Source organism: Pan paniscus, chromosome 1, assembly GCF_029289425.2.
Source record: "Pan paniscus chromosome 1, NHGRI_mPanPan1-v2.0_pri, whole genome shotgun sequence".
NCBI classification, from domain to species: Eukaryota; Metazoa; Chordata; class Mammalia; order Primates; family Hominidae; genus Pan; species Pan paniscus.
This window is the reverse complement of record NC_073249.2, coordinates 193,975,428-194,000,104: the sequence shown is the minus strand read 5'-3', so window position 1 is coordinate 194,000,104 and position 24,677 is coordinate 193,975,428. Positions and strand designations below refer to the sequence as shown.

General features: G+C 40.2%; 1 protein-coding gene across 12 annotated transcripts in view; it reads left to right on the top strand.

Moving 5' to 3' along the window:
• The window catches only part of S100PBP (S100P binding protein), a 41,401-nt gene that overhangs the window by 4,686 nt on the left and 12,038 nt on the right, over positions 1-24,677 (top strand). For 5 of the 12 annotated variants that reach the window (XM_003812533.5, XM_008964975.6, XM_008964976.7 and 2 more), the window contains exons 2-5: positions 3,136-3,252; positions 3,920-4,752; positions 5,813-5,901; positions 7,784-7,887. In XM_003812533.5, coding sequence (XP_003812581.1) covers positions 3,922-4,752; positions 5,813-5,901; positions 7,784-7,887 — 1,024 coding nt within the window. In that variant the 5' untranslated portion in view covers positions 3,136-3,252; positions 3,920-3,921. Of the gene's footprint in view, positions 1-7; positions 483-3,135; positions 3,253-3,919; positions 4,753-5,812; positions 5,902-7,783; positions 7,888-10,154; positions 11,702-11,856; positions 11,885-24,677 lie in introns of those variants that run through there. The other 7 variants (XM_008964977.6, XM_063593151.1, XM_055102899.3 and 4 more) reach the window with 5 other exon arrangements.

Genomic DNA, 24,677 nt, shown 5'->3' with positions numbered 1-24,677 from the left:
GATGGGGCAAGATTAGCTATGAGTTGATAGTCATTGGGGTTGAGTGATGCGTATGTGGTGGTTCATTATACTATTATGTTACTTATGTATATGTTTTACTTTCTTTATAATAAGTACTTTTGAAAATGAGGAAATGGCCGGGCGTGGTGGCTCACGCCTGTAATCCCAGCACTTTGGGAGGCCGAGGCGGGCAGATCACCTGAGGTCGGGAGATCAAGACCATCCTGGCTAACACTGTGAAACCCCGTCTCTACTAAAAATACAAAAATTAGCCGGGTGTGGTGGCGGGCGCCTGCAGTCCCAGCTACTCGGGAGGCTGAGTGAAGCAGGAGAATGGTGTGAACCCGGGAGGCAGAGCTTGCAGTGAGCCGAGATCGCGCCACTGCATTCCAGTCTGGGCTACAGAGCTAGACTCCGTTTCAAAAAAAAAAAAAAAAAAAAAAGAAAATGAGGAAATAACATCAGATATCAAAAAGAGAATGGTTTGTACAAATTAAAATTATCTCCTCCTCTTTATATATACCATATATATGGTATTGTTTTGTATACTTTTGTTCCCAGATCTTTTGGAACATAAGAGAAGCTCAGAAAAGCCCATTTTTTTGCATCTGGATGTCATGTTGTGTAGGAATTGATTATTGCAATGGTTACGAAGGATATTGGTCCTATTAAGGTGGCTTAAAATATTTTTTCCAAGAGACCAAAAGCCCTCTTTGGTCTTTACTCTTGCACAGTTTGTTATAGATTGTACTGAATTTAGAAGGCCTGAGTTTGGATTCTAGCTCTGCCATTTGCTGACCAATCCTGTGCAAGTCTGTCACAGATGTAGTGGGAAAAACATTGCATTTGGAATTAGACCTGGGTTTCGATCCTTGCTCTAACATTATTAGCTATGTATACTCAGTTAAGTTACTTCATGCTTCTGAACTTTAGTTTCCCAAGAGGGAAAAATCTATCGAACTCTCCATTTGGCCAACCAAAGGCTTGAACTAGACCTTTTGTAAGGAGTTAGAATGGGGGGCAATGGCCCAGAAAGGGCATCTAAGAAATGTAGCTGCTTAACCCCAGTGCCTGTGATACCTGTGTCTGACAACCATAAATTTTCTTAAGTCAAAGAATGTTTTCCATACTAAACTTTTTTTTCTAACTGCTTCCTAAAGAAATGAATAACTCAGTCACTAATGCAGAGAAATTACTTTTCATAGAGGCAGCTGCTTCAACACCTAGAACTCTCAACAATTGCTGGAATATAGTATTGGTAAAATAAAATAAGTTTTAGCAGCTCTAGGTTTAAATACAACAGAAAATGATATCTTCGATAAGATTAATTTTACAGAATTGTGTTGAGAGGCTAAGTTAGAGTTGTAAAATGTGTCTCAGAGCACCTGGTTTATAATAGGTATTTAATATTTCTTTTTCTCCCATTTCATTTCTAATATGAGTAAGTTTAACTAGGTCCCTTCTAATTCTAGAACTCTATAATCCCTCCCTTTGCTTCTCTTTCTCTAGTACTTTATTGTCCATACCATTTTATATTATCTCATATTGGTGTTTAATTTTCAGTGTTGTTTCTCTAGCAAGATTATACATTAAGATTATACATTATGTATTATACATTATGAGGGTAGGAGCTATACCTTGATTTCTTGGAAATCATAAAGAGACATATCATGCAGCTTGTGGTGTGTGATGATTGTAGCTCAAAAAATATCTTCTAAAAGAATGCATGAACTAGGCTGGGTGCAGTGGCTCATGCCTGTAATCCCAGCACTTTGGGAGGCCGAGGCAGGCGGATCACAAGGTCAGGAGATGGAGACCATCCTGGCTAACCCAGTGAAACCCCATCTCTACTAAAAATACAACAAATTAGCCGGGCGTGGTGGCAGTCACCTGTAGTCCCAGCTACTCGGGAGGCTGAGGCAGGAGAATGGCGTGAACTTGGGAGGCGGAGCTTGCAGTGAGCCAAGATGGCAAGATCGTGCCACTGCACTCTAGCCTGGGCAACAGAGTGAGACTCCGTCTCAAAAAAAAAAAAAAAAAAAAAAGGAATGCATGAACTAAAGTTAAAGCTCAGGGTGTGGTATGGAGGGTCATGGAGTAGGGGAAATTTTATAGTTAACAAGGCTACAAGTACTTTTCCAAATTTTTGAGTTCAGTATTTAAGCATTTCTTATACTTCTCAGATATGTGAAATACTAGCATTTTATCACCTTTCCCATCTGGAAAATAATTATAGATTAGGTCTGTCATTAGCTGTTTAAAAACTAGGTTTTAATTATACAACTAACTAAATATTCAAGTAGAAAAGTAAAATGATACAAAGTCCAACCTTGACCTACCTTTATGGTCCCTGCGAGTTATGATAGTCATCAATTTTTGTTTGTATCTTTTTTTTTTTTTCTTTTGAGACAGGGTCTTGCCCTGTCACCCTGGCTGGAGTGCAGCGGTATGATGACTGCTCTCTGCAGCCTTGACCTCCCATCCTCAAGTGATCCTCTCACCTCAGCCCCATGAGTAGCTGGAACTATAGGCGTGTGCCACCATGCGCCGCTGATTTTTCTATTTTTTTTAGAGACAGCATTTCACGTTGTGCCCAGGCTTGTGTTTGTATCTCTAATGACCTTTTTTTTTTTTTTTTGCATTTTTTCTATACATATATATATATATATAAAGATTTGTGTGTGTGTGATCATGATTAATTTTTAGATTTTGGTGGAACCTTAGACATTGCCTAGCACCCCTTTTCCATCCCTTTCCCATTTTGTAAATGAGGAAACAAGTCTAAATGGTCACGTGGCATACCCAAGTTATTGGAGCTGGCTAGTGATACAACCAGGACTACACCCCAGGTCTTTGGACTCCCACGCCAGTATTCATCCTACTAAAGTAGATGATAGTCTTAAGAAAGTATAAATTGTTGGGAGGAGCAAAACTAGTTTGCTTAGTTGCATAATTTTTTTTTCTTTGAAGATTTCTTTGGTGTTCTTGACTCAGAAAATCCAACTTTCTGGTATTACAAAAAAAATCAAGATTAAAATTAATACATCGAGCACCTTAAAGCATAATACAGTTGACTTTGTAATTAGCAGAGTTGAAAGTGATGAGAAGATCCTCTAATTTTCTTTTTGCCTGCAGGAAGGTGGGAGTCAATCATTTTGACAAGTCTCCTGAAAGGAACAGCTAGCAGGAACTGAAACCTTTTTCCATTTGGTCTCGTGGCAAAGGCAGAGATTGCTCCAGCAGCTCCACACAGTATGGAAGACAGTTATTTACCTTCTTGTGTTCTCGAATTTTGTTTTATTTCAAAAGTAATACATTTTTGTTTTGTGTTAAAGTGTAAACTGAATATTCAGACATTTTACATAATATACATTTGTTTTGTTTGTATGTTGTAGATATCATTCCATGATAGTACATACAGATCTACTTCATTGTGTTTTTAAATAATTGAAAAGTACTCCATAGCACAAACATACCATGATTTACTGAACAGTTCTCTTGTAATAGACATTTAGGTTGCCTCCAGGATTTGGCTACTTTGAACATCCATGTATATATATATGAAGTTCTAGAAGTCAAATTACTAGGTCAGATGGTATAGTCAAATTACTCTTCACAAAATATCATACTGACTTAACGCTTTTACTGATAGTGTGTGAATGCTCGTTTCTCCACATCCTCACCAATCCAGATTATCATGGCATCTTAATTATCACCATTTTGATAGGCAAAAGTATCTCATTGTTCTAACGTGTATTTCCATGTTTCTGGTAAGGTTAAATATCTTAAAATTATTTCTTATGCTACAAGTCACAGTGCAAAGATTTTGAAATACTAGAACATTACCCACATATAGTGGACTGGAGTTGGTATAAGGTTATTTTCTCTTCCTCAGTGAAATTGTCTCTTATTTCTCCAGAAATGATGTGCTCACGGGTGCCCTCTGAACAGTCTTCTGGTACCTCTCTCTTGCCTAAAGACGGTGCCCCATTTTCTTGGGATTGCTTGGATGAGGATGGATTGGATGACTCCTTGCTGGAGCTGTCAGAGGGAGAAGAAGATGATGGTGATGTAAATTACACAGAGGAAGAGATTGATGCACTGTTGAAGGAAGATGACCCATCATATGAACAGTCTTCTGGGGAAGATGATGGTGGGCATGTTGAGAAGGGAGAAAGAGGGAGTCAAATTCTACTTGATACTCCCCAAGAGAAAAATTCATCATACAGCCTGGGACCAGTAGCTGAGACTCCTGACCTCTTCAAACTACCTCAGCTAAGTACATCAAGTGGTCATGGACCAGCTCATACTAAACCATTAAACAGACGCTCTGTACTAGAAAAGAATCTTATAAAAGTAACTGTTGCACCATTTAATCCAACAGTTTGTGATGCTCTGCTTGATAAGGATGAGACTGATTCATCCAAAGATACTGAAAAACTCTCTTCCCTTGGAGAAGAGATGAGAGAAGATGGTCTTAGCCCAAATGAAAGCAAACTTTGTACTGAATCTGAAGGGATCAGCCCCAATAACTCTGCCTGGAATGGGCCCCAGCTCTCTTCTTCAAACAATAACTTTCAACAGACTGTCTCTGATAAAAATATGCCTGACAGTGAGAACCCTACGTCTGTATTCTCTCGGATCTCAGACCATTCAGAGACTCCTAATATGGAGTTATCCTGCAGAAATGGTGGTTCACACAAGTCAAGTTGTGAAATGAGATCTCTGGTCGTTTCCACCTCATCAAACAAAGTAAGTACATTTTATTCAAGGTGAAGAGAAAAATGAAATTATTTTTATTCAGATGTATAGCAGAGTTTCCATATACCTGCTATCTCCACACATACACAACTTCCCCTGCTGTGGGCATCCTACACCACAGTGGTACATTTGTTATAATCTGGCAGAGCTTTGTATTCAGACAAATTGGGGTTTGAATCCTGACTAGCACTGTGACCCTGGGCTAATTATTTAGCCTCTATGTTTCCCCACGTTTCTTATCTAAATTGGAGTAAATAATACTTCATAGTATAATAAGGATTAATGAAATAATGTATTTATGTCACCTGGCACATAATATTAAATTACCCTCTGTTGAATAATTACTAAGATGGTAATTCTATTATTTTTCTTGTCTTTGGGCTTCAGCCTATGTCTCAATCTTTATTGCCATGCTATATATTAAGATATAGCACTAGCTCTGAATCAGCCATGAAAGAGCTGAAAAATCTTGGGCAATTTATCTAACCTTTTTGAGCCCGATTCCCTATCTGCCAAATGAGTGTAATAATCCCTGCCACGTAGGGTTTCTTTTTTTTTTCTTGAGATAGAGTCTCACTCTGTCCCTCAGGCTGCAGTGCAGTGGCACGATCTCGGCTCACTGCAACTCCCGCCTCTCGGGTTCAAGCAATTCTCCTGTCTCAGTCTCTCGAGTAGCTGGGATTACAAACATGCACCACCATGCCCAGCTAATTTTTGTATTTTAGTGGAGACGGTGTTTCACCATGTTGGCCAGGATGGTCTCAAACTCCTGACCTCAGGTGATCCACCCGCCTTGGCCTCCCAAAGTGTTGGGATTATAGGCATGAGCCACTACACCTGGCCAGGGTTTTTTTTTTTTTTTTTTTAAGATTACAGAAAAAGATTACAGTTATCTCATTTGAAGCACTACTGTTATACGTGGTACACAGTAGTGTTCACGAATAGGCTTTTGTAGCCTTTAGTTAAAAAATATTTCCATAAATAGTGTTTTCAGTGCTTTTCTTATAACTAAGAATCACCTTTCCTTTTGCATTCCTTTTCCTCAAAAAAGCAGGATGTTCTTAACAAGGATTCTGGGAAGATGAAAGGCCATGAGAGAAGACTAGGCAAAGTCATTCCTGTTCTACAAACTAAGACCAGGTAATGTAAAGTATAATTAAATATTCTGATTTATTTTGGTTCTCTTCAATTTCTTTCTTCCCCTCCCCAGTTTCCTCTTAGTGCAGGGGAAAAAATCCCTACTCCAGGAGTAAGCAAACTTGAAGTTCTAGCACTACCAACTATGTGACTTTTGGCAAGTCAATTAATCTCTTACCTCAGTTTTTATGCATGAAATAAGGCTAATGATGCCTCCTCTGCTGCTTGACAGGGTTATTTTGAAAGCAAAATAGACATATTAGCGAAAACACTACAAAGGTAAGATATCTTCTCCTGTGCATGGGGCAGCCTGGTCACATATATGATAAGAGGTTAGAATAATTTTAACGAAAATGTTAAAATACAAGTAGTAGAAAATCATTTTGTTGTCCGTCCCAACTTGCATACAACTACCCTTGCGGAAAAATTCCAGTAGGGGTTGCAAATTTGCGTCATCTTTTCAATTTATTCTCTGGTTGCCAGGAGATGGCAGTGTCTTTACATGGTCCTTTTAAATTGAATCTACTAGAAAAAGCTTTTTTTAGAATGTTGGATCAGATTAGCTTCCTTACAGTGAGATTTAAAAAAATTCTTTTGATTATACATTTATTACATTAATTTTGCTTAAAAAATTTAATTAGGCCGGGCACGGTGGCTCACACCTGTAATCCCAGCACTTTGGGAGGCTGAGGTGGGCCAATTGCTAGAACTCAGGAGTTCAGTACCAATCTGCGCAACATGGCAAGACCCCGCCTCTACTAAAAATACAAAAAAATACCCAGGTGTGGTGGTGCACACCTGTGGTCCCAGCTACTAGGAAGACTGAGGTGGGAAGATTGCTTGAGCCCAGGGGACAGAGGTTGCACTGAGCCGAGATCATGCCACTGCACACCAGCCTGGGAGACAGACCTTGTATAAAAAATAAAATAAAAATTTAAATTATTACAAACAAGGCTAAAGTTTCCTTTGACTATCATCCCGAATCCCAGTTTCCTGGTTTTTTATTTTGTTTGCATAATTGAGAGAAACCTTGTGAATTGCTTACAATGTAAGTGATAATCAAAAGCTCACAACTCAGGCTACTTGGGACAGTAATAAATTTGCAATCTCAATATTCTCATCCACTGATTCTTTAGTACAGTCAGTCAGTATGAGTACGGGCCAGAAATTGCTCTCACCAAGGTCATCATTGCTCTGATTGCCAGATCTAGTGATTCTTTTCAGTCTTTATCCCATTTAACTTTTCAGTTTCACTCTAGAAAGCTATTTTCTGACTAACCTTGAATTACTCAATAAATGCTTTCTCTAGGGACTAGTAATCTTCACCTTTCTATTCCTTGTTAGCAGGAGGTTGTATCTATTTCCTTCTCTTCGTCTTTTTTTAAATTATTTGATTTTTTTAGAGACAGGGTCTCACTCTGTGGCCCAAGCTGGAATGCAGTGGTGTGATCATAGCTCACAGCAGCCTTGAACTCGTGGACTCAAGTCATCCTCCCTCCTCAGCCTCCTGAGTAGCTAGGACTACAGGCACATGCAGCCATGTCCAGCTAATTTTTTAAAAAAATTTCTTGGGTCTCACTGTGTTGCCCTGACTGGTCTCAAATTCCTAGCCTCAAGCAGTCCTCCTGCCTGAGACTCCCAGAGTGCTGGGATTACAGGTGTGAGCCACCACACCCAGCTTCTCTTCTTTTTCTCTTGATTCCATACTCCATTTTAGTTTTTTTTGTGTATGACTAATACTGTCCTCTGCCTCTCGATCATAAAGATAATTTTGCCTCTGAAACTTAGTTCTAATCAATCAGCAGTATATCACTTCTCTCTACAAAATGCTATATTCCTGTTTCTAATGGGCTGTTTTTCTTTTTTCTGGTTTGCTTTATTCAAGGACTAATGTTCCAACGTTTTCACAGTCAAATCTAGAACAGCAGAAGCAGCTTTATCTCAGGAGTGTCATTGCTCATATAGAAGACCCAGAGGACACTAACCAAGGTAACATGGTACCCAGAGAAAGGCATATAAAACATGTGATGTGACTTTCTCTTTCCGGTGTAACAGCTTAAACTGGGAGATTGTTTAGAATTTTCTTAAATTCTTGAGAAAGATAACTTCCTTACTTAAAAGATTTTCACTTAAAAGGATTGCCTAACCAGATAATTCTCGAAGTGGTTTGGTTAACCAGTTTTAGAGAGGGATCTAAGCACGTTTACAACAGTACATGAAAGGTGCCTCCCTCATGGTTGAGGGCTTTAACCCAGACCGGTACATTTTTGCTAGGGATTTTTTGTCTGAAAAATAATGGAAGTGGATGACCAGGTGCTGCTTACTAATCAGTGGTTTTTAAAATTTGAAATGTTTTATTTCTCCTGTTACCTTCAGCATTTAAAAGCAGGCATTTCAAACACCATTCTGCATTTTGGCTTCTGAATAAAAGCTCTTGAAAGGTTTGGCTACCTTCCAGATCCTTCAAGTTGTGTTCTCCCCACTTCATTAGAAGATATTGCAAACCAAAGTGACTAGATTCTTTCTCCAGCTCTCAAGAGACTACAGTCCATGTTATCATTCAGCCTGAACTATTGGCTGATGGGAAAGCTCCTAAAGGGGAGACTTACGGGAAGAACTGAAGGTGAAGAGGTTAGAGAGGTTTTATACTGATAAAAGAATCACTTATTAAAAAGATCACTCCAGGCTAGGCATGGTGGCTCATGCCTGTAATCTCAGCACTTTTGGAGGCAGAGGCAGGCAGGTCATTTGAGGCCAGGAGTTTAAGACCAGCCTGGCCAGCATGGCAAAACCACATCTCTACTAAAACTATAAAAATTAGCCGGATCGTATTCTTTTGGGAAAAAAAAAATTAGCCAGGCGTGGTGGCACATGCCTATAATCCTAGCTACTCAGGTGGCTGAGGCACAACAATCACTTGAACCCGGGAGGCAGAGGTTGCAGTGAGCCAAGATCATGCCGTCGCACTTTAACATGGGTGACAGAATTGAGACTCTGTCTCAAAAAAAAAAAAAAAATCACTCCATATTCTGTCATCTTCATTCATTCAGCAAACTTTCTCGAGTATTTCAGTCGTGGTAGTTTTGAAGATAAGGAATTAGAAATGGAAATGTAAAGAGGAGTAAGATAGGGTCTTGGCCCTCTGGGAATTCATAGCCTAGAGAAGAAGATAATTACACTGCAGTATTGATTAGAGTTCTAATAGAATTACATATAAAGTACAGTAGGAGCAGGGAAGGAGTCCTTCTGCTTGTGTTTGGGAAAAGTGGAAGATGGGGAAGGAGGATGCCCTAGGTGAGCTCCACAGAGAAGATAATTAGTTTAATTACTCTAAGATCTATTGTAAATCACTAGGGAGGGTTTTAGGAGAATTTTTGGTCCTTTTGCAGAGGAGACTCTTCTTTCTTTTGACAAATCTTGAATTATGTAGTAGTTTTTCTTGTTTGTTTTATAATATTATGATGAGACATCAGTCAGAAGAATTTTTTATCCCGTATCCTTTTATTTTTCACTGAATATTTCATAAGCAACCAAATATTACTTACACTGATTTCTTAGCCCTCTGCTTGTGAGATCCCTTTGCTAGAACTATTTTAGGTCTGATAGAAGTAGAGAAACCTCTCCTCTCCACCTCTCCCCCCATCATTGGAGGGGCAAATTTAAAAGAAACCTGTCTATATTCAAGCTCTGTGGAACAGGCCTAGTCATGTCATTGCTTTTCCCTCTGTGAGCTGACTCCTTTTTTTATATCCTAGGCAGTTGACACTGATGATATCCAGTTATGTTTTCTCTCATTTGGAGCATTTAAAGAAAATTTCCCGAGAAAAGCAAAGAGCAGCTGTTCACACTATAACATCATTTTCAATCTTTTCCCCATTCAGCAGTTCCTTTCCCAGTATTACCACAACAATCTATATCCCATGAAGAATAGCTAGAATAACTATAGTGAATAGGCAGCATACTTTAGTGGTTGAGAGAGTAAAGTCTAGTCTAGAGTTAACATCTGGGTTCACATCTTGGCACCACTGCTTACTGGCTGGGTGAGCCATTAAATATTGATTTGTAAAATTGGGATAATGACAAGGCTTAACTTACATGAAAATTATACAGGTATAAAGCATAGAACAGTACCTAGCTCTAGTAACTAACATTTATTGAATAGTTGCTGTTACCAGCAAGAAAGGATATTTTTTCATACTGAAGTTTTTTTTTTAGGTAAAATAGCGTTATATCTAGTGTTTGTTTTTAAATCACAGCCAAAAAATACTGGAAACAGCTTTGATAAAATGTTGATAAATGAAGGTGAGTGGTGAGTACACTTTCTACTTTTGTGTATATTTGACAATTTCCATAATTAAAAAGTTGTTTTTTAAGCACGTCTTTTAGGGCATTCATTTTTTTCAGCATTACAAATTACTCTAAAAATTTCACAGACCTCTGGCACTTCCTTCTGCCTTCCAGGAACCCAGTATAATATGAAGTTTTTCTATCACTTCCCATTGCCCAGTATTCCTACATCCAAAATCATAAGATTTGTATATACCTTATTGCAAGGGCAGGGGTGGTATGTTCTTCACCTTTCCTCCATTTGTATGTGAATTATAGTGCAGCCAGAAGCACAAAAGGGGAGCTTAGTACTTCTTGTCCTCCTTCCTTTTGAGATGTTTATTGCATTTAACCTTGAAAAAGTGTAATTCTTCAGGTTATCAGACACAGAGAAATTAGTAAGGAGTAGATTCAAATGTAGTTCTTGTCAGTTCAGTTTGAATCCTCTCCATTGGGTTAGTTATCTCTTTTCACTTTATCAATAATGTATATATTATTGATGTAGAATGTAACAAAGTAAATCATCCTTCAACTCCATTATTCTAATGTAAGTGTAATCTCTTTAGTTTAGTGCCCCATGGGTTTTTATTTAATAATAACACTTAAAAAGAAATACCAACAACTTCCTTTCTGGTATCCCTGCAAATGGAAAACTTTCTATGAAATTATAAGTACTTAAAGTAGAAAAGGATCATTAGGAGCTTCTCTTTAATCTCCTAACACATAAGTCTGTTCTATATATTTTTGCCAGGTGACCGTTTAGCCTTTGCTTAGAGTTCTAATAATGCAAAACGCATTACCTCATAAGGCAGGTCATTCATTGCTTAGAAAATTTTAGTTGTTAGAACGTTATTCCTTACGTTGAGTCAAACGTGGCTTCCCTATAACTTCTAGTGGTAGTTCCTAGTTCTGCCCTCTAGCATCATGAAAAATAACTTTGTTCTGTCTTTCATTTTTTATTATTTTCTTTTTTTTTTTTTTTTGGAGACAGAGTCTGTTGCCCAGACTGGAGTGCAGTGGCGCGATCTCGGCTCACTGCAGCCTCTCCCTCCCGGGTTCAAGCGATTCTCTTGCCTCAGCCTCCTGAGTAGCTGGGACCACAGGCGCAGACAACCACACCTGGTTAATTTTTGTATTTTTAGTAGAGACACGGTTTCACCATTTTGGCCAGGCTGGTCTCGAACTCCTGGCCTCAAGTGATCCGCCCACCTTGGCCTCCCAAAGTGCTGGGATTACAGGCATGAGACAGCACCCAGCCCATTTTTTATTCTTTCAGACATTAGAAATAATGATTCTCTCTCCTACAAAGAAAAAAACTTAAAATCACCTATAAATCTATCCTGCCACCTAGAAATAACAAAATTAACATTTTGATAATTATCTTTCCTGTAAGGTAGAATATATACAGGGAAATTACATATTAATAGTTTATAATCTGCTTTCTTTGTACTTAATGTATTTTAAGGACCTTTTCATGTTAAATATTTGAAATTAAGATTTTTAATGATTACAAAGTATTTTATTATATAATTTATTTCATCTTGGTAAATTAGATTGTGTCCATTTTCATTAGTAATGCTGCAGTGAACATTCTGGTCAATAAATGTTTATGTACAACTCTTATTTCTATAGGATGAATCCCTAGAAGTGGAATTGCTGGGTAAAGTATATAAACATTTAAAAAACTGTTACATGTTACCAGATGGTCCTGCCCCCAAAAATTGTATTAATTTTTAGTGTCACCAATTTGATAGGTAAATTTTAACATATTTTGTTTTAATAATTGGTCAGGTTAAATGTTTTTTGTTTATTGTTAATTTATATTTAATCATAATTTTTAAAAAATCATCTAATATATATTCCATATTCCAATTTCCATAGTTGTCCCAAAAATATATTCTTGTAACTTTGGTGAAATAGCATCTAATCAAAGTTCACATTTAGTTATTGTCTCCTTAATCTCTTTTAATTTAGGTCACTTGTTTTATAGATTGTCCCACATTCTGAATTTTGTCTGTTTCTTGTGGTATCATTTAATTTGTTCCTCCATTCTCTGTATTTCCTGTAAACTAGAAGCTGGGTCCAGAGGTGGGATTAGATTCAAATTAAGTGTTTTTGGCAGGGATAATTCCTAGGTGCTATTGTGTATTCATCCTACACTATACCCTACACTATATCCTTCTAATCAAATCAGCAGGCATATATGACACTTAATGACAGGTTGTTCCACAAATAGTAATACTAAGTTTGTTAAGGTGTTAACTGCCATGTCTTTCCATCGTAAAGTACATTTACCCCTTTTTAATTAGTAAATTATCTGTGGGGTGATGCTTTGGTACCATGTGAATATCCTGTTCCCCAACAACTAACTGTTCACCTAATTGCTTGAGCATTTATTGATGATCCTTGCTTGAATGAGCTGCTGCACTGGGAGTTACATAGAAAATGTTCTTTTTTGGCCAGGCGCGGTGGCTCATGCCTGTAATCCCAGCACTTTGGGAGGCTGAGGCAGATGGATCATCTGAGGTCAGGAGTTCGAGACCAGCCTGACTAACATGATGAAACCTGTCTCTACTAAAAATATAAAAATTAGCTGGGCATGGTGGTGGGCGCCTGTAATCCCAGCTACTTGGGAGGCTGAGGCAGGAGAATCTCTTGAACCCAAGAGGCAGAAGTTGTAGTGAGCGAAGATCAGGCCATTGCACTCCAGCCTGGGCAACGAGCAAAATTCCATCTCAAAAGAAAAAAATGTTCATTTTCTAAATATATAATTTCTTCTACAGTTATTAACTACCATTCTTTTATAAAGATTTTCTATTACTTTACTATTACTATAACCTCATGGATTTTTTTAAAGAATCAATATGTTGTAATCAATTATAGCTACTGTTCTTGGTTTTTCTTTTTGATGCTCAATTTGTCTCAAATTTGATAAATGGGAGCTCCTTCAAGATGACTCTTGTTCCTATTGACATGATCCCATTAATCTTTTTTTTTAATTGTGGTAAAAAAAAATACATCTAACATAAAATTACCATCTTAACCATTTTTAAGTGCACAATTCAGTAATGTTACATATATTCACATTGTTGTGAAACATATCTCCAGAACCTCTTCATCTTGCAAATCTAAAACTCTATACCTACACAACAGTTCCCCCTCTCTCCCTTCAGTCTCTGGTAACCACCATTCTACTTTCTTTTTTTTAAAATATGACTACTTTAGATACCTTTTATAAGTGGAATCATACAATATTTATCTTTTTGTGACTGGCTTATTTTGTTTAGTATAATGTCTTCAAGGTTTACCCATTGTGGCATGTGACAGGATTTCCTTCCTTTTTAAATATTTTTATGTTTATTTTTTTTCTATTTTTCTCACCACTCAATTTCCTTCCTTTTTAAGGCTGAATAATATTCCATTGTATATATACACACCATTTTGTTTAATCCATTCATCTGTCAGTAGACATTTGGGTTGCTTCCACTTCTTGGCTATTGTGAATTGTGCCACTATGAACATGGGTCTACAGATATCTCTTTAAGACCCTATTTTTAATTCTTCTGGATATATATGCAGAAGTGGGATTGCTGGACCATATGGTAGGTCTGTTTTTAATTTTTTGAGGAACTTCATACTGTTTTTCATAGCAGTTGCACCATTTTGCAGTCCTACCAACAGTGCACAAGAGTTCTAATTTTTCCCCATCCTTGCCAGCACTTATTTTTTTGTGCTTTTTTTTTGAGGCTGGAGTCTCGCCCTGTCATCCAGGCTGGAGTGCAGTGGTACAGTCTTGGCTCACTGCAACCCCTGCCTCCCACATTCAAGTGATTCTCGTGCCTCAGCCTCCCAAGTAGCTGGGACTACAGGTGCACTCCACCACGTCTGGCTAATTTTTGTATTTTAGTAGAGATGGGGTTTTGCCATGTTGGTCAGGCTGGTCTCGAACTCCTGAGCTCAAGTGATCTCCCCATCTCGGCCTCCCAAAGTGCTGGGATTGCAGGTGTGAACGAACCACTGTGCCTGGCTTGTATTTTTGTTTTTGTTTGTTTTTTTTTTATAGTAGCTATCCTAAAGGGTGTTAAATCAGTATTCATTGTTTTTGTGTCCCAACTAAGTATTGTTCACTGAAAAGCCGAGTAGTATATTATGGCTTCATTTTCTTTCTTGAATTGTTTATTTTTGTAGAGTTGTTAATTGCTTCAGTTTCTTTCATTAAATTTTTTTTTGGGAGAGCTTTTTCCTAGAGCCTTCTGTTCTACTGCTCCAATTTGCACTGCTTGTTCTTTAGCCCTGCAACAGAGCTGTCATTCCCAGGATTTTCCTCTGCTGCCCTCTTGGGTTGAATCCTGTTTCTTGGATCCTATATCTTGCTCTTTCTTATTTTTGGTTTTAGTAGAGGACATCCTCTGAGAATATCTAAGAAAGGGTGCATAGATGTTTTCTTTGTGTCTACATATCTGAACATGTCTTTATTCTATCCTCATACTTGATTGATAGTTTGATATAAAATTCTAAATTTAAAATCAATTTTTGCTCAGAAATTTGAAGACATGGCCAGGGGCAGTGGCTCACGCCTGTAATCCCAGCACTTTGGGAGGCTGAGGTGGGCGGATCCCAAGGTCAGGAGTTCGAGACCAGTCTGGCCAATATGGTGAAACCCCATCTCTACTAAAAAAAAAAACATACAAAAATTAGCCCGGTGTGGTGGCGGGTGCCTGTAGTCCAGCCTGGGCAACGGAGCAAGACTCCATCTCAAAAAAAAAAAAAAAAAATTTGAAGACATTCAGTATTGCTCTTAAGAAGTCTGAAGTCTGTTATCAGTTTAACTTTTATTTCTTTGTATGTCATCTGTCTTTTTCTCTCTGGAAGTTCTTTTTGTTTGTTTGTTTGTTTGTTTGTTTTTGAGACAGTCTCGCCCTGTTGCCCAGGCTGGAGTGCAGTGGCGTAATCTGAGCTCACTGCAGCCTCCACCTCCCAGGTTCAAGCAGTTCTCCTGCCTCAGCCTCCTAGCTGGGATTATAGGCACTGGCCACCTGCCTGTAATCCCAGCTACTCGGGAGGCTGAGGCAGGAGAATCACTAATCCCAGCTACTCGGGAGGCTGAGGCAGGAGAATCACTTGAACCCGGGAGGTGGAGGTTGCGGTGAGCCGAGATCGTGCCATTGCACTCCGGCCTGGGCAACAAAAGCAAAACTCCGTCTCAAAAAAAAAAAAAAAAAAAGATAATAAGCATATTGGACTAAAAACTTTCTTTGTGCACCTTTGTAATTCCTCCCTTCTGCCTATCTCTGCCCCCTCTAATCCCCAGGCAAGATTGACCACTGATCTAGTGTCTACTGCAGTTAGTTTGCATTTTCTAAAGTTTTATGTGATGGAATCATACACTATGTACTCTTTTGAGTCTGGCTTCTTTGTCTCAAGATAATTATTTTGAAATTCATCCATGTTGCATGTTTATTTCTTTTTATTGCTGAGTAGTATTCCATTATATAGATTTATCCCTAAGTGAATGTTTACCCATTCACTTAGACGGGCATTTGGCTTATGTTCAATTTTTGGCTATGACAGATAAAACTGTTAGGAACATTCATGCACAAATCTTTGTATATATATGCTTTTATTTTTCTTAAGTAAATATCTAGAGTAAAATGACTGGGTCATACGGTAGGTGTGTGTTTAACTTTTTGAGAAACTGCCAGCTGGGTGCAGTGGCTCACGCCTGTAATCCCAGCACTTTCGGAGGCCGAGGCGGGCGGATCACGAGGTCAGGAGATCGAGACCATCCTGGCTAACACGGTGAAACTCCGTCTCTACTAAAAATACAAAAAATTAGCCGGGCGCGGCGGCGGGCTCCTGTAGTCTCAGCTACTCGAGAGGCTGAGGCAGGAGAATGGCATGAACCCGGGAGGCGGAGCTTTCAGTGAGCCAAGATAGCGCCACTGCAGTCCGGCCTGGGCGAAAGAGCGAGACTCTGTCTCAAAAAAAAAAAAAAGAAAAGAAAAGAAACTGCCAAACTGTTCCCAAGTAGTTGTACCATTTTTTATTTCTATTAGCAGTTGTATGAATTCCGGTTGCCCCCAGCCTTACCAACAATTGGGTATGGTCACTATTTTAAAATGTTTCCCCCAACTTTTTAATTGTAAAATACACATAATATACACATAACCATCTTTTTAAAACCTCTTTATAAAAACGTTTTGGCTGGGTGCAGTGGCTCACGCCTGTAATCCCAGCACTTTGGGAGGCTGGGGTGGGCAGATCACCTGAGGTCAGGAGTTCAAGACCAGCCTGGCTAACGTGGTGAAACCCTGTCTCTACTAAAAATACAAAAATTAACCAGGCGTGGTGGCAGGTGCCTGCAATCCCAGCTACTCTGGAGGCTGAGGCAGGAGAATCGCTGGAACCCAGGAGGCAGAGGTTGCAGTGAGCTGAGATCATGCCATTGCACTTCAGCCTGGGTGACAAGAGTGAAACTCCGTCTCAAAAAAAAAAAAAAAGTTGTAAGTGTACATTTCAGTGGTATTAAGTATATTCATATTGTTGTACAGCCATCACCATATCCATTTCAATAATTTCTTGGTCTTGCATATCTGAAGCTTTGTTTTTTATTTTTTTAAAGATGAAGGTCTTGCTATATTTCCCAGGTTAGGCTCAAACACCTAGGCTTAAGCAGTCCTCCTCCTCAGCCTCCTGAGTGTCTGAGACTATAGGCACATATCGCTGCACCCACTACAAATCCATAGCTCTATACCCATTAAACAATAACTCCCCATTCCCCTCCCCCTTGAGCCCCTGACAACCACCATTCCACTTTATGTGTTTATGAATTTGACTACTCTAGGTACCTCACATAAGTGGAGTCAGACAAAGTGGTATTTGTCTTTTCGTGACTGGCTTATTTCACTTAGCACAATGTCCTCAAGATTCATGTTTGTTGTAGCATGTGTCAGAATCTCCTTCCTTTTTAAGACTTAATAATGCAGCGTATGGATACCACATTTTGATTATCCATTTATATATCAATGGACACTTGGTTTGCTTCCGCCTTTTAGCTTTGTGAATAATGCCGTTATGCATATGCATCTACACATATCTTTTTGAGACCCTGCTTGCAATTCTTACATACCGAGAAGAGAAGAGGAATTGCTAGATCATATGCTAATTCTATTTTTATTTTTATTTTTATTTTTGACATGGAGTCTAGCTCTGTCACCCAGGCTGGAGTGCAGTGGCACAACCGTAGTGCAGTACAGCCTCAAACTTCTGGCATCAGTCTCCTGAATAAGGTTAAACTACAGGTGCACACCACCATGCCTGGCTAATTTCTTTTTATTTTTAGAGACGGGGTCTCACTGTGTTGCTCAGGCTGGTTGTGAACTCCTGGGCTCAAACTATCCTCCCACCCCAGCCTCTTGAGTAACTGGGATTATAGGTGTGTACCACTGCACCCAGACTATTTTCTTTTACTTATTTGTTTTTTGAGACAGGGTCTCTGTCACTGAGGTTGGAGTACAGTGGTGTGATCTTGATTCACTGCAACTTCTGCCTCCCAGGCTCAAGCAATCCTCCCACCTGAGCCTCCCGAGTAGCTGGGACTACAGGCTCACCACCACACCTGACTAATTTTTTGTTTTGTTTTGTTTTTTTGAGATGGAGTCTTGCTCTGTTGCTCAGGCTGGAGTGCAGCGGTGCAATCTCAGCTCACTGCAACCTCTGCCTCCCAGGTTCAAGCGATTCTCCTGTCTCAGCCTCCTGAGTAGCTGGGATAACAGGTGTGCATCCACCACATCCGGCTAATTTTTGTATTTTTAGTAGAGGTGGGGTTTTACCATGTTGGCCAGGCTGGGCTTGAACTCCTGACCTCAAGTGATCCACCCACCTTGGCCTCCCAAAGCACTGGGATTACAGGCTTGAGCCACCGCACTCGGCCTAATTTTTTGTATTTTTGGTAGAGACCGTGTTTTACCATGCCACCGCACCTGGCCCCCTATTTTCTGTTTGTTTGTTTATTTTATTTTGAGGCAGAGTCTTGCTCTGTTGCCCAAGCTGGAATGCAATGGCATGATCTTGGCTCGCTACAACCTCCCCCTCCTGGGTTCAAGCAATTCTCCCTGCCTCAGTCTCCCAAGTAGCTGGGATTACAGGCACCCGCCACCACGCCTGGCTAATTTTTGTATTTTTAGTAGAGACAGGGTTTTGCCATGTTGGCCAGGCTGGTTTCGAACTCCTGACCTCAGGTGATCCGCCTGCCTCGGCCTCCCAAAGTATTGGATTACAGGTGTGAGCCACCACGCCCGACCTATTTTCTATTTTTCAATGGGAGTCATCCTAATGGGTGTAAAGTGGTCAGTTTTTATAATTTTAGACATTCTAATATATGTGTAGTGATATCTCATTGTAGTTTTCATTTGCATTTTCCTAATGAGTAATAATGTTGAGCATCTTTTCATGTGCTTATTTGCCACCTGTATATCTTCTTTGGTGAAGTATTTTTTGCTCATTTAAAAAATTGGATTATTTTCGGCCAGGCACGGTGGCTCAAGCCTGTAATCCCAGCACTTTGGGAGGCCGAGGTGGGCGGATCACGAGATCAGGAGATTGAGGCCGTCCTGGCTAACACGGTGAAACCCCGTCTCTACTAAAAATACAAAAAAAGTAGCTGGGCGTGGTGGCGGGTGCCTGTAGTCCCAGCTACTCAGGAGGCTGAGGCAGGAGAATGGCATGAACCCGGGAGACGGAGCTTGCAGTGAACCGAGATTGTGCCACTGCACTTCAGCCTGGGCGACAGAGCAAGATTCCGTCTCAAAAAAAAAAAAAAAAAAAAAATTGGATTATTTTCTTATTACTGAGTTTCGAGAGTTCTTTAAATACATATTCCAAATGCAAGTTTCTTTGCCAGATAAGTAATTTGGAAATATTTTCTCCCAGTACATGCCTTGTCTTTTCATTCCCATAAGTGTCTTCTAAAGAACAGAATTCTTAGTTTTGATGCAGTAAGTTTGTTTATTTTTATTTATTTATTTATTTTTCTTGGTAGTCACTGGTTATAGTAGATGAAGTAAGTTTAATCAGGTTTTTAAAAATTTTATGGGTGGGAAGCAGTGGCTCACACCTGTAATCCCGGCACTTTGGGAGGCCAAGGCAGGCAGATCACCTGAGGTCGGGAGTTCGAGACCAGCCTGACCAACATGGAGAAAGCCCATCTCTACTAAAAATACAAAATTAGCTGGGCGTAGTGGCGCATGCCTGTAATCCCAGCTACTCGGGAGGCTGAGGCAGGAGAATTGCTTGAACCCGGAAAGTAAAGATTGCTGTGGGCCGAGATAGCACCATTGCACTCCAGCCTGGGCAACAAGAGCAAAACTCTGTCTCAAAAAAAAAAAAAAAAAAAAAAAATTACGGATTATGCTTTCATGTGGTATCTAAGAAATCTTTGCCTAAAAGAAAAGGCCACAAAAATTTTCTCCTATGTTTTTTTCTAGAGGTTTTATAGCTTTAGGGATTACATTTAGATCTATGATCCTTTTAAAATTTATTCTGTATGTAGTGCAAGATATGGATTAAAGCCTGTAATCCCAGCACTTTGGGAGGCTCAGGTGGGAAGATTGCTTGAGCCCAAGAGTTTGAGACCAGCCTGGGCAATGTGGTGAAACCTTGCCTCTACCAAAAAAAAATTAAAAGGTTAGCCGGGCATGGTGACATACACCTGTAGTCCTTGCTACTCAGAAGGCTAAGGCAGGAGGATTGCTTAAGCCCAGAAGAGGGAGGTTGCATTGATGCACCACTGCACTCCAGCCTGGGTGACAGAGTGTAAGACTGTCTCAAAAAAAAAAAAAAAAAAAAAATATATATATATATATATATATATATATACACACACACACATATGGGAATGTAAGGCTTATTTTCTTGGCACATGGATATTCAGTTGCTTCTTTACCATTTATTGAAAAGACTGTCCATTCTGCATTGAATTGCCTTTGTACCTTTGTCAAAAATCATTTGTCTCTAGAAAAATCAGGTTTCCAGGAAAAAAAAGACTAATGTGTTCCACTAGTGTTCTTATTTTTCGGTTGTGTTGGCTTTTGTAGATTCTTTGCATTTCCATATAAATTTTAGAATTAGCGTATCAATTTCTTAAAAAAGGCTTGGTGGGATTTCCATTGGGATTGTATTGAGTCTATATAAATAAATAAAACTGAGAGAGAATTAACATTTTATTTTATTTTTTTGAGATGGAGTCTCACTCTGTTGCCTAGGCTGTCGTGCGGTGGTGCGATCTCAGCTCACTGCAACCTCTGCCTCTGAGATTCAAGCAATTCTCCTGCCTCAGTCTCCCAAGTAGCTGGGATTACAAATGCCTGCCACTACACTCAGCTTAATTTTTTTATTTTTAATACAGACAGGGTTTCACCAAGTTGGCCAGGCTGTTCTCGAGCTCTTGACTTCAAGTGATCAGCCCTCCTCAGCCTCCCAAAGTGCTGAGATTACGGGTGTGAGCCCCCGCGCCTGACTGAGAATTAACATTTTAATATTGAGTGTTTTGATTAAAGTCTTCTCTAATTTCCTTCATAAATGTTTTGTAGCTTTTGTACAGTCTTGCACATCTTTTATCCAATTTATCCCTGAGTGTTTCATATTGTGATGCTTTTGTAAAATGATTTAGTTTTTAAAATTTCAGTATCTGTTCATTGCTATTATATAGAAATGTAATTGATTTTTATGTCTTGGTCTTACATTCTATAACCTTCCTAAATTCTTTTATTAGTTTTAGTAACTTTTTAATAGATTTCATCAGGTTTTCCCTGTAGGTTATCTTATTGTCAGCAAATAAAGAAATTTTTACTTGTTTCTTTCTGACTTGGATGCCTTTTATTTTCTTTTCTTGTGCTGCCTAGAACCTCCAGTTAAGTACAAATGAGATCTTTTCTTTTTGTTTTTTGTTGTTGTTGTTGTTGTTGTTGAGACAAGAGTCTCGCTCTGTTGCCCAGACTGGAGTGCAGTGGCGTGATCTCAGCTCACTGCAACCTCAGCCTCCTGAGTAGCTGGGACTACAGGCATGAGCCACCACACCCGGCTAATTTTTTTTTTTGAGATGAAGTTTCACTCTTCTTGCCAGGCTGGAGTGCGATGGCACAATCTCGGCTCACCAAAACCTCCGCCTTCCATGTTCAAGCGATTCTCCTTCAGCCTCCTGAATAGCTGGGATTACAGGCATGTGCCACTGTATCTGGCTAATTTTGTACTTTTAGTAGAGACAGGGTTTCTCCATATTGGTCAGGCTGGTCTCGAACTCCCGACCTCAAGTGATCCGACCACCTTGGCCTCTCAAAGTGCTGGGATTACAGGTGTGAGCCACCGCACATGGCCTAATTTTTTGTATTTTTAGTAAAGACGGGGTTTCACCGTGTTAGCCAGGATGGTCTCGATCTCCTGACCTCATGATCTGCCCGTCTTGGCCTCCCAAAGTGGTGGGATTACAGGCGTGAGCCACCATGCCCGGGTGAGATCTTTTCCCATCCCCTTGTTGACTTTTTTTTTCTTTTTTTGAGATGGAGTCTCGCTGTGTCATCCAAACTGGAGTGCAGTGGCTCGATCTCAGCTCACTGCAGTCTCCGCCTTCCAGGTTCAAGTGATTCTCCTGCCTCAGCCTCCCGAGTAGCTGGGACTACAGGCGCCTGCCACCATGCCTGGCTAATTTTTTTGTATTTTTAGTAGAGACAGGGTTTCACCATGTTGGCCAGGCTGGTCTTGAACTCCTGACCTTAGGTGATCCGCCCACTTCGGCCTCCGCAATTGCTGGGATTACAGGTGTGAGCCACTGTGCCCAGCCAGTTTTTTGTATTTTTAGCAGAGGTGGGGTTTTGCTATATTGGCCAGGCTGGTCTCGAATTTCTGGCCTCAAGTATCTGCCTGCCTCTGCCTCCCAAAGTGTTGGGGTTACAGGTGTGAGCCATTGTGCCCGAACCTGTTACTGATTTTAGAAAAACATTTGAAACTGGGCACGGTGGCTCATGCCTGTAATCCCAGTGCTTTGGGAGGCCAATGTGGGAGGATCACTTGTGCCTAGCCTAGGTTACAGAGCAAACCCTGTTTTGTTACTAATTTTTATGAGATGGGGTCTGGTTCTGTCCCCCAGGCTAGAGTGCAGTGGGGCCATCACAGCTCACTGCAGCCTCTACCTCCTTAGCTCAAGTAATACTCTTACCTCGGCCTCCAGAGTAGCTACAGGCACGTGCCACTATGCCTAGCTAATTTTTAAATTTTTTTGTAGAGATGGTCTCCAGCTTTGGCCTCCCAAAGTAATGGGATTATGAGCATGAGCCACCATGCCCTTCCTGTTTTCTGATTTCTATTCCGAGATAGAGATATATATAGATATCTATAGATAGAGATATATATCTCTGTATAGATCTATAGAGAGATATATATCTCTGTATAGATCTATAGAGAGATATATATCTCTATATATCTATATATATATATCTTTTTTTGAGATGGAATCTCGCTCTGTTGCCCAGGCTGGAGTGCAGTGGTGTGATCTCGGCTCACTGCAAGCTGTGCCTCCCGGGTTCACGCCATTCTCCTGCCTCAGCCTCCCGAGTAGCTGGGACTACAGGCACCCCCCACCATGCCCGGCTAATTTTTTTGTGTTTTTATTTTTTGTTTATTTATTTATTTATTTATTTAATTTATTTTTGAGGTGGAGTCTCGCTGTTGCCCAGGCTGGAGTGCAGTGGCGCGATCTTGGCTCACTGCAGGCTCCGCTCCCCAGGTTCACGCCATTCTCCTGCGTCAGCCTCCTGAGTAGCTGGGACTACAGGCGCCCGCCACCTCACCCAGCTAATTTTTTGTATTTTTAGTAGAGACGGGGTTTCACCACGTTAGCTGTGTTAGCCAGGATGGTCTCGATCTCCTGACCTTTCTTTTTTTAAAAATAGAGACAGTAGCCAAGTGTTGTGGTGGCACATACTTGTAGTCCCAGCTACTTGGGAGGCTGAGGTGGGAGGAACCCTTGAACCCAGGAGGCTGAGTGAACCAATGTCGTGTCACGGCACTCCAGCCTAGGTGACGGAGTGAGACCCTGTCTCAAAAAAAAAAGTTAAATAGAGATGGTATCTCACTGTTACCCAGGCTAGTCTCGAACTCTTGGCCTCCCAAAGTGCCACAGTTACAGGCATGAGTCACCATGCCTGGCCTTGTTTTCTAGCTTTTTAATGTGGAAGATCAGATCATTGATCTTGAGAACTTTCTATTTCCTCTAAGCATTTTAAGCCATAGGCTCCCCTTTAGGCACTGCTAGCTGCATCCCACACATTTTGATATGTTTTCATTTTCTTTTTCTTTCTTTTTTTTTTTTTTTTTAAGATAAAGCCTTGCTCTGTCACCCAGCCTGAGTGCAGTGGTACAATCATGGTTCACTGTAGCATCAACCTCCCGGGCTCGTGATCTTCCTACCTCAGCCTCCCAAGTAGCTGGGACTACAGGTGTGTGCCGCCAAGCCTGGCTAATTTTTTGTATTTTTTGTAGAGATGGGGTTTTGCCATGTTGCCCACGCTGGTCTCAAACTCCTGGGCTCAAGTGATCTACCCACCTCGGCCTCCCAAAGTGCTAGGATTACAGGTGTGAGCCACTGGGCCTTGCCTTAATTAATTTATTTTTTTATTTTTTTTTTGAGATGGAATCTCACTCTATCACCCAGGCTGGAGTGCAATAGTGTGGTCTTGGCTTACTGCAACCCCCACCTCCTGGGTTCAAGCAATTCTCCTGCCTCAGCCTCCTGAGTAGCTGGGACTACAGGTGCATGCCACTACACCCGGCTTATTTTGTAGTTTTTTAGTAGAGATGGGGTTTCACTGTGTTGGCCAGGCTGGTTTTGAACTCCTGACCTCATGATCTGCCTGCCTCGGCCTCCCAAAGTGCTGGGATTACAGGCATGAGCCACCACGCCTGCTCTCCTTAATTTACTTTTATGTTTAAAGTAAATGTCTTATAGAGAGCATATGATTGGTAGCTGGGTCTTGCTTTTTTTTTTTTTTTTTCCAGTCTCACAATTTCAGTCTTTAATTGGAGCATTAATCCATTTACATTTAATGTACAATCCCATATGGCTGGATTTAAATCTACCATCTTGTTACTTGTTTTCTATTTGTTTTTTGTTTCCACTTCCATCTTTCCCTGACTCATTTAATTTTTGTAGTATTTTTTAGTATTCCATTTTATCTCCATACTTACTGCCTATATCTCTTTGTTGTATTTTTATTATCTTATTAAATTTATTATTATTATTATGGAGATGGGATCTCACTCTGTTGCCTAGGCTAGAGTGCAGTAACATGATTATAGCTCACTGTAGTCTTGACCTCCTGGCCTCAAGCAAGCCTCCCACCTCATCCTTCAAAGTGTTGGGATTACAGGCATGTTATTTTTACTTTAAACAGTAAATTATC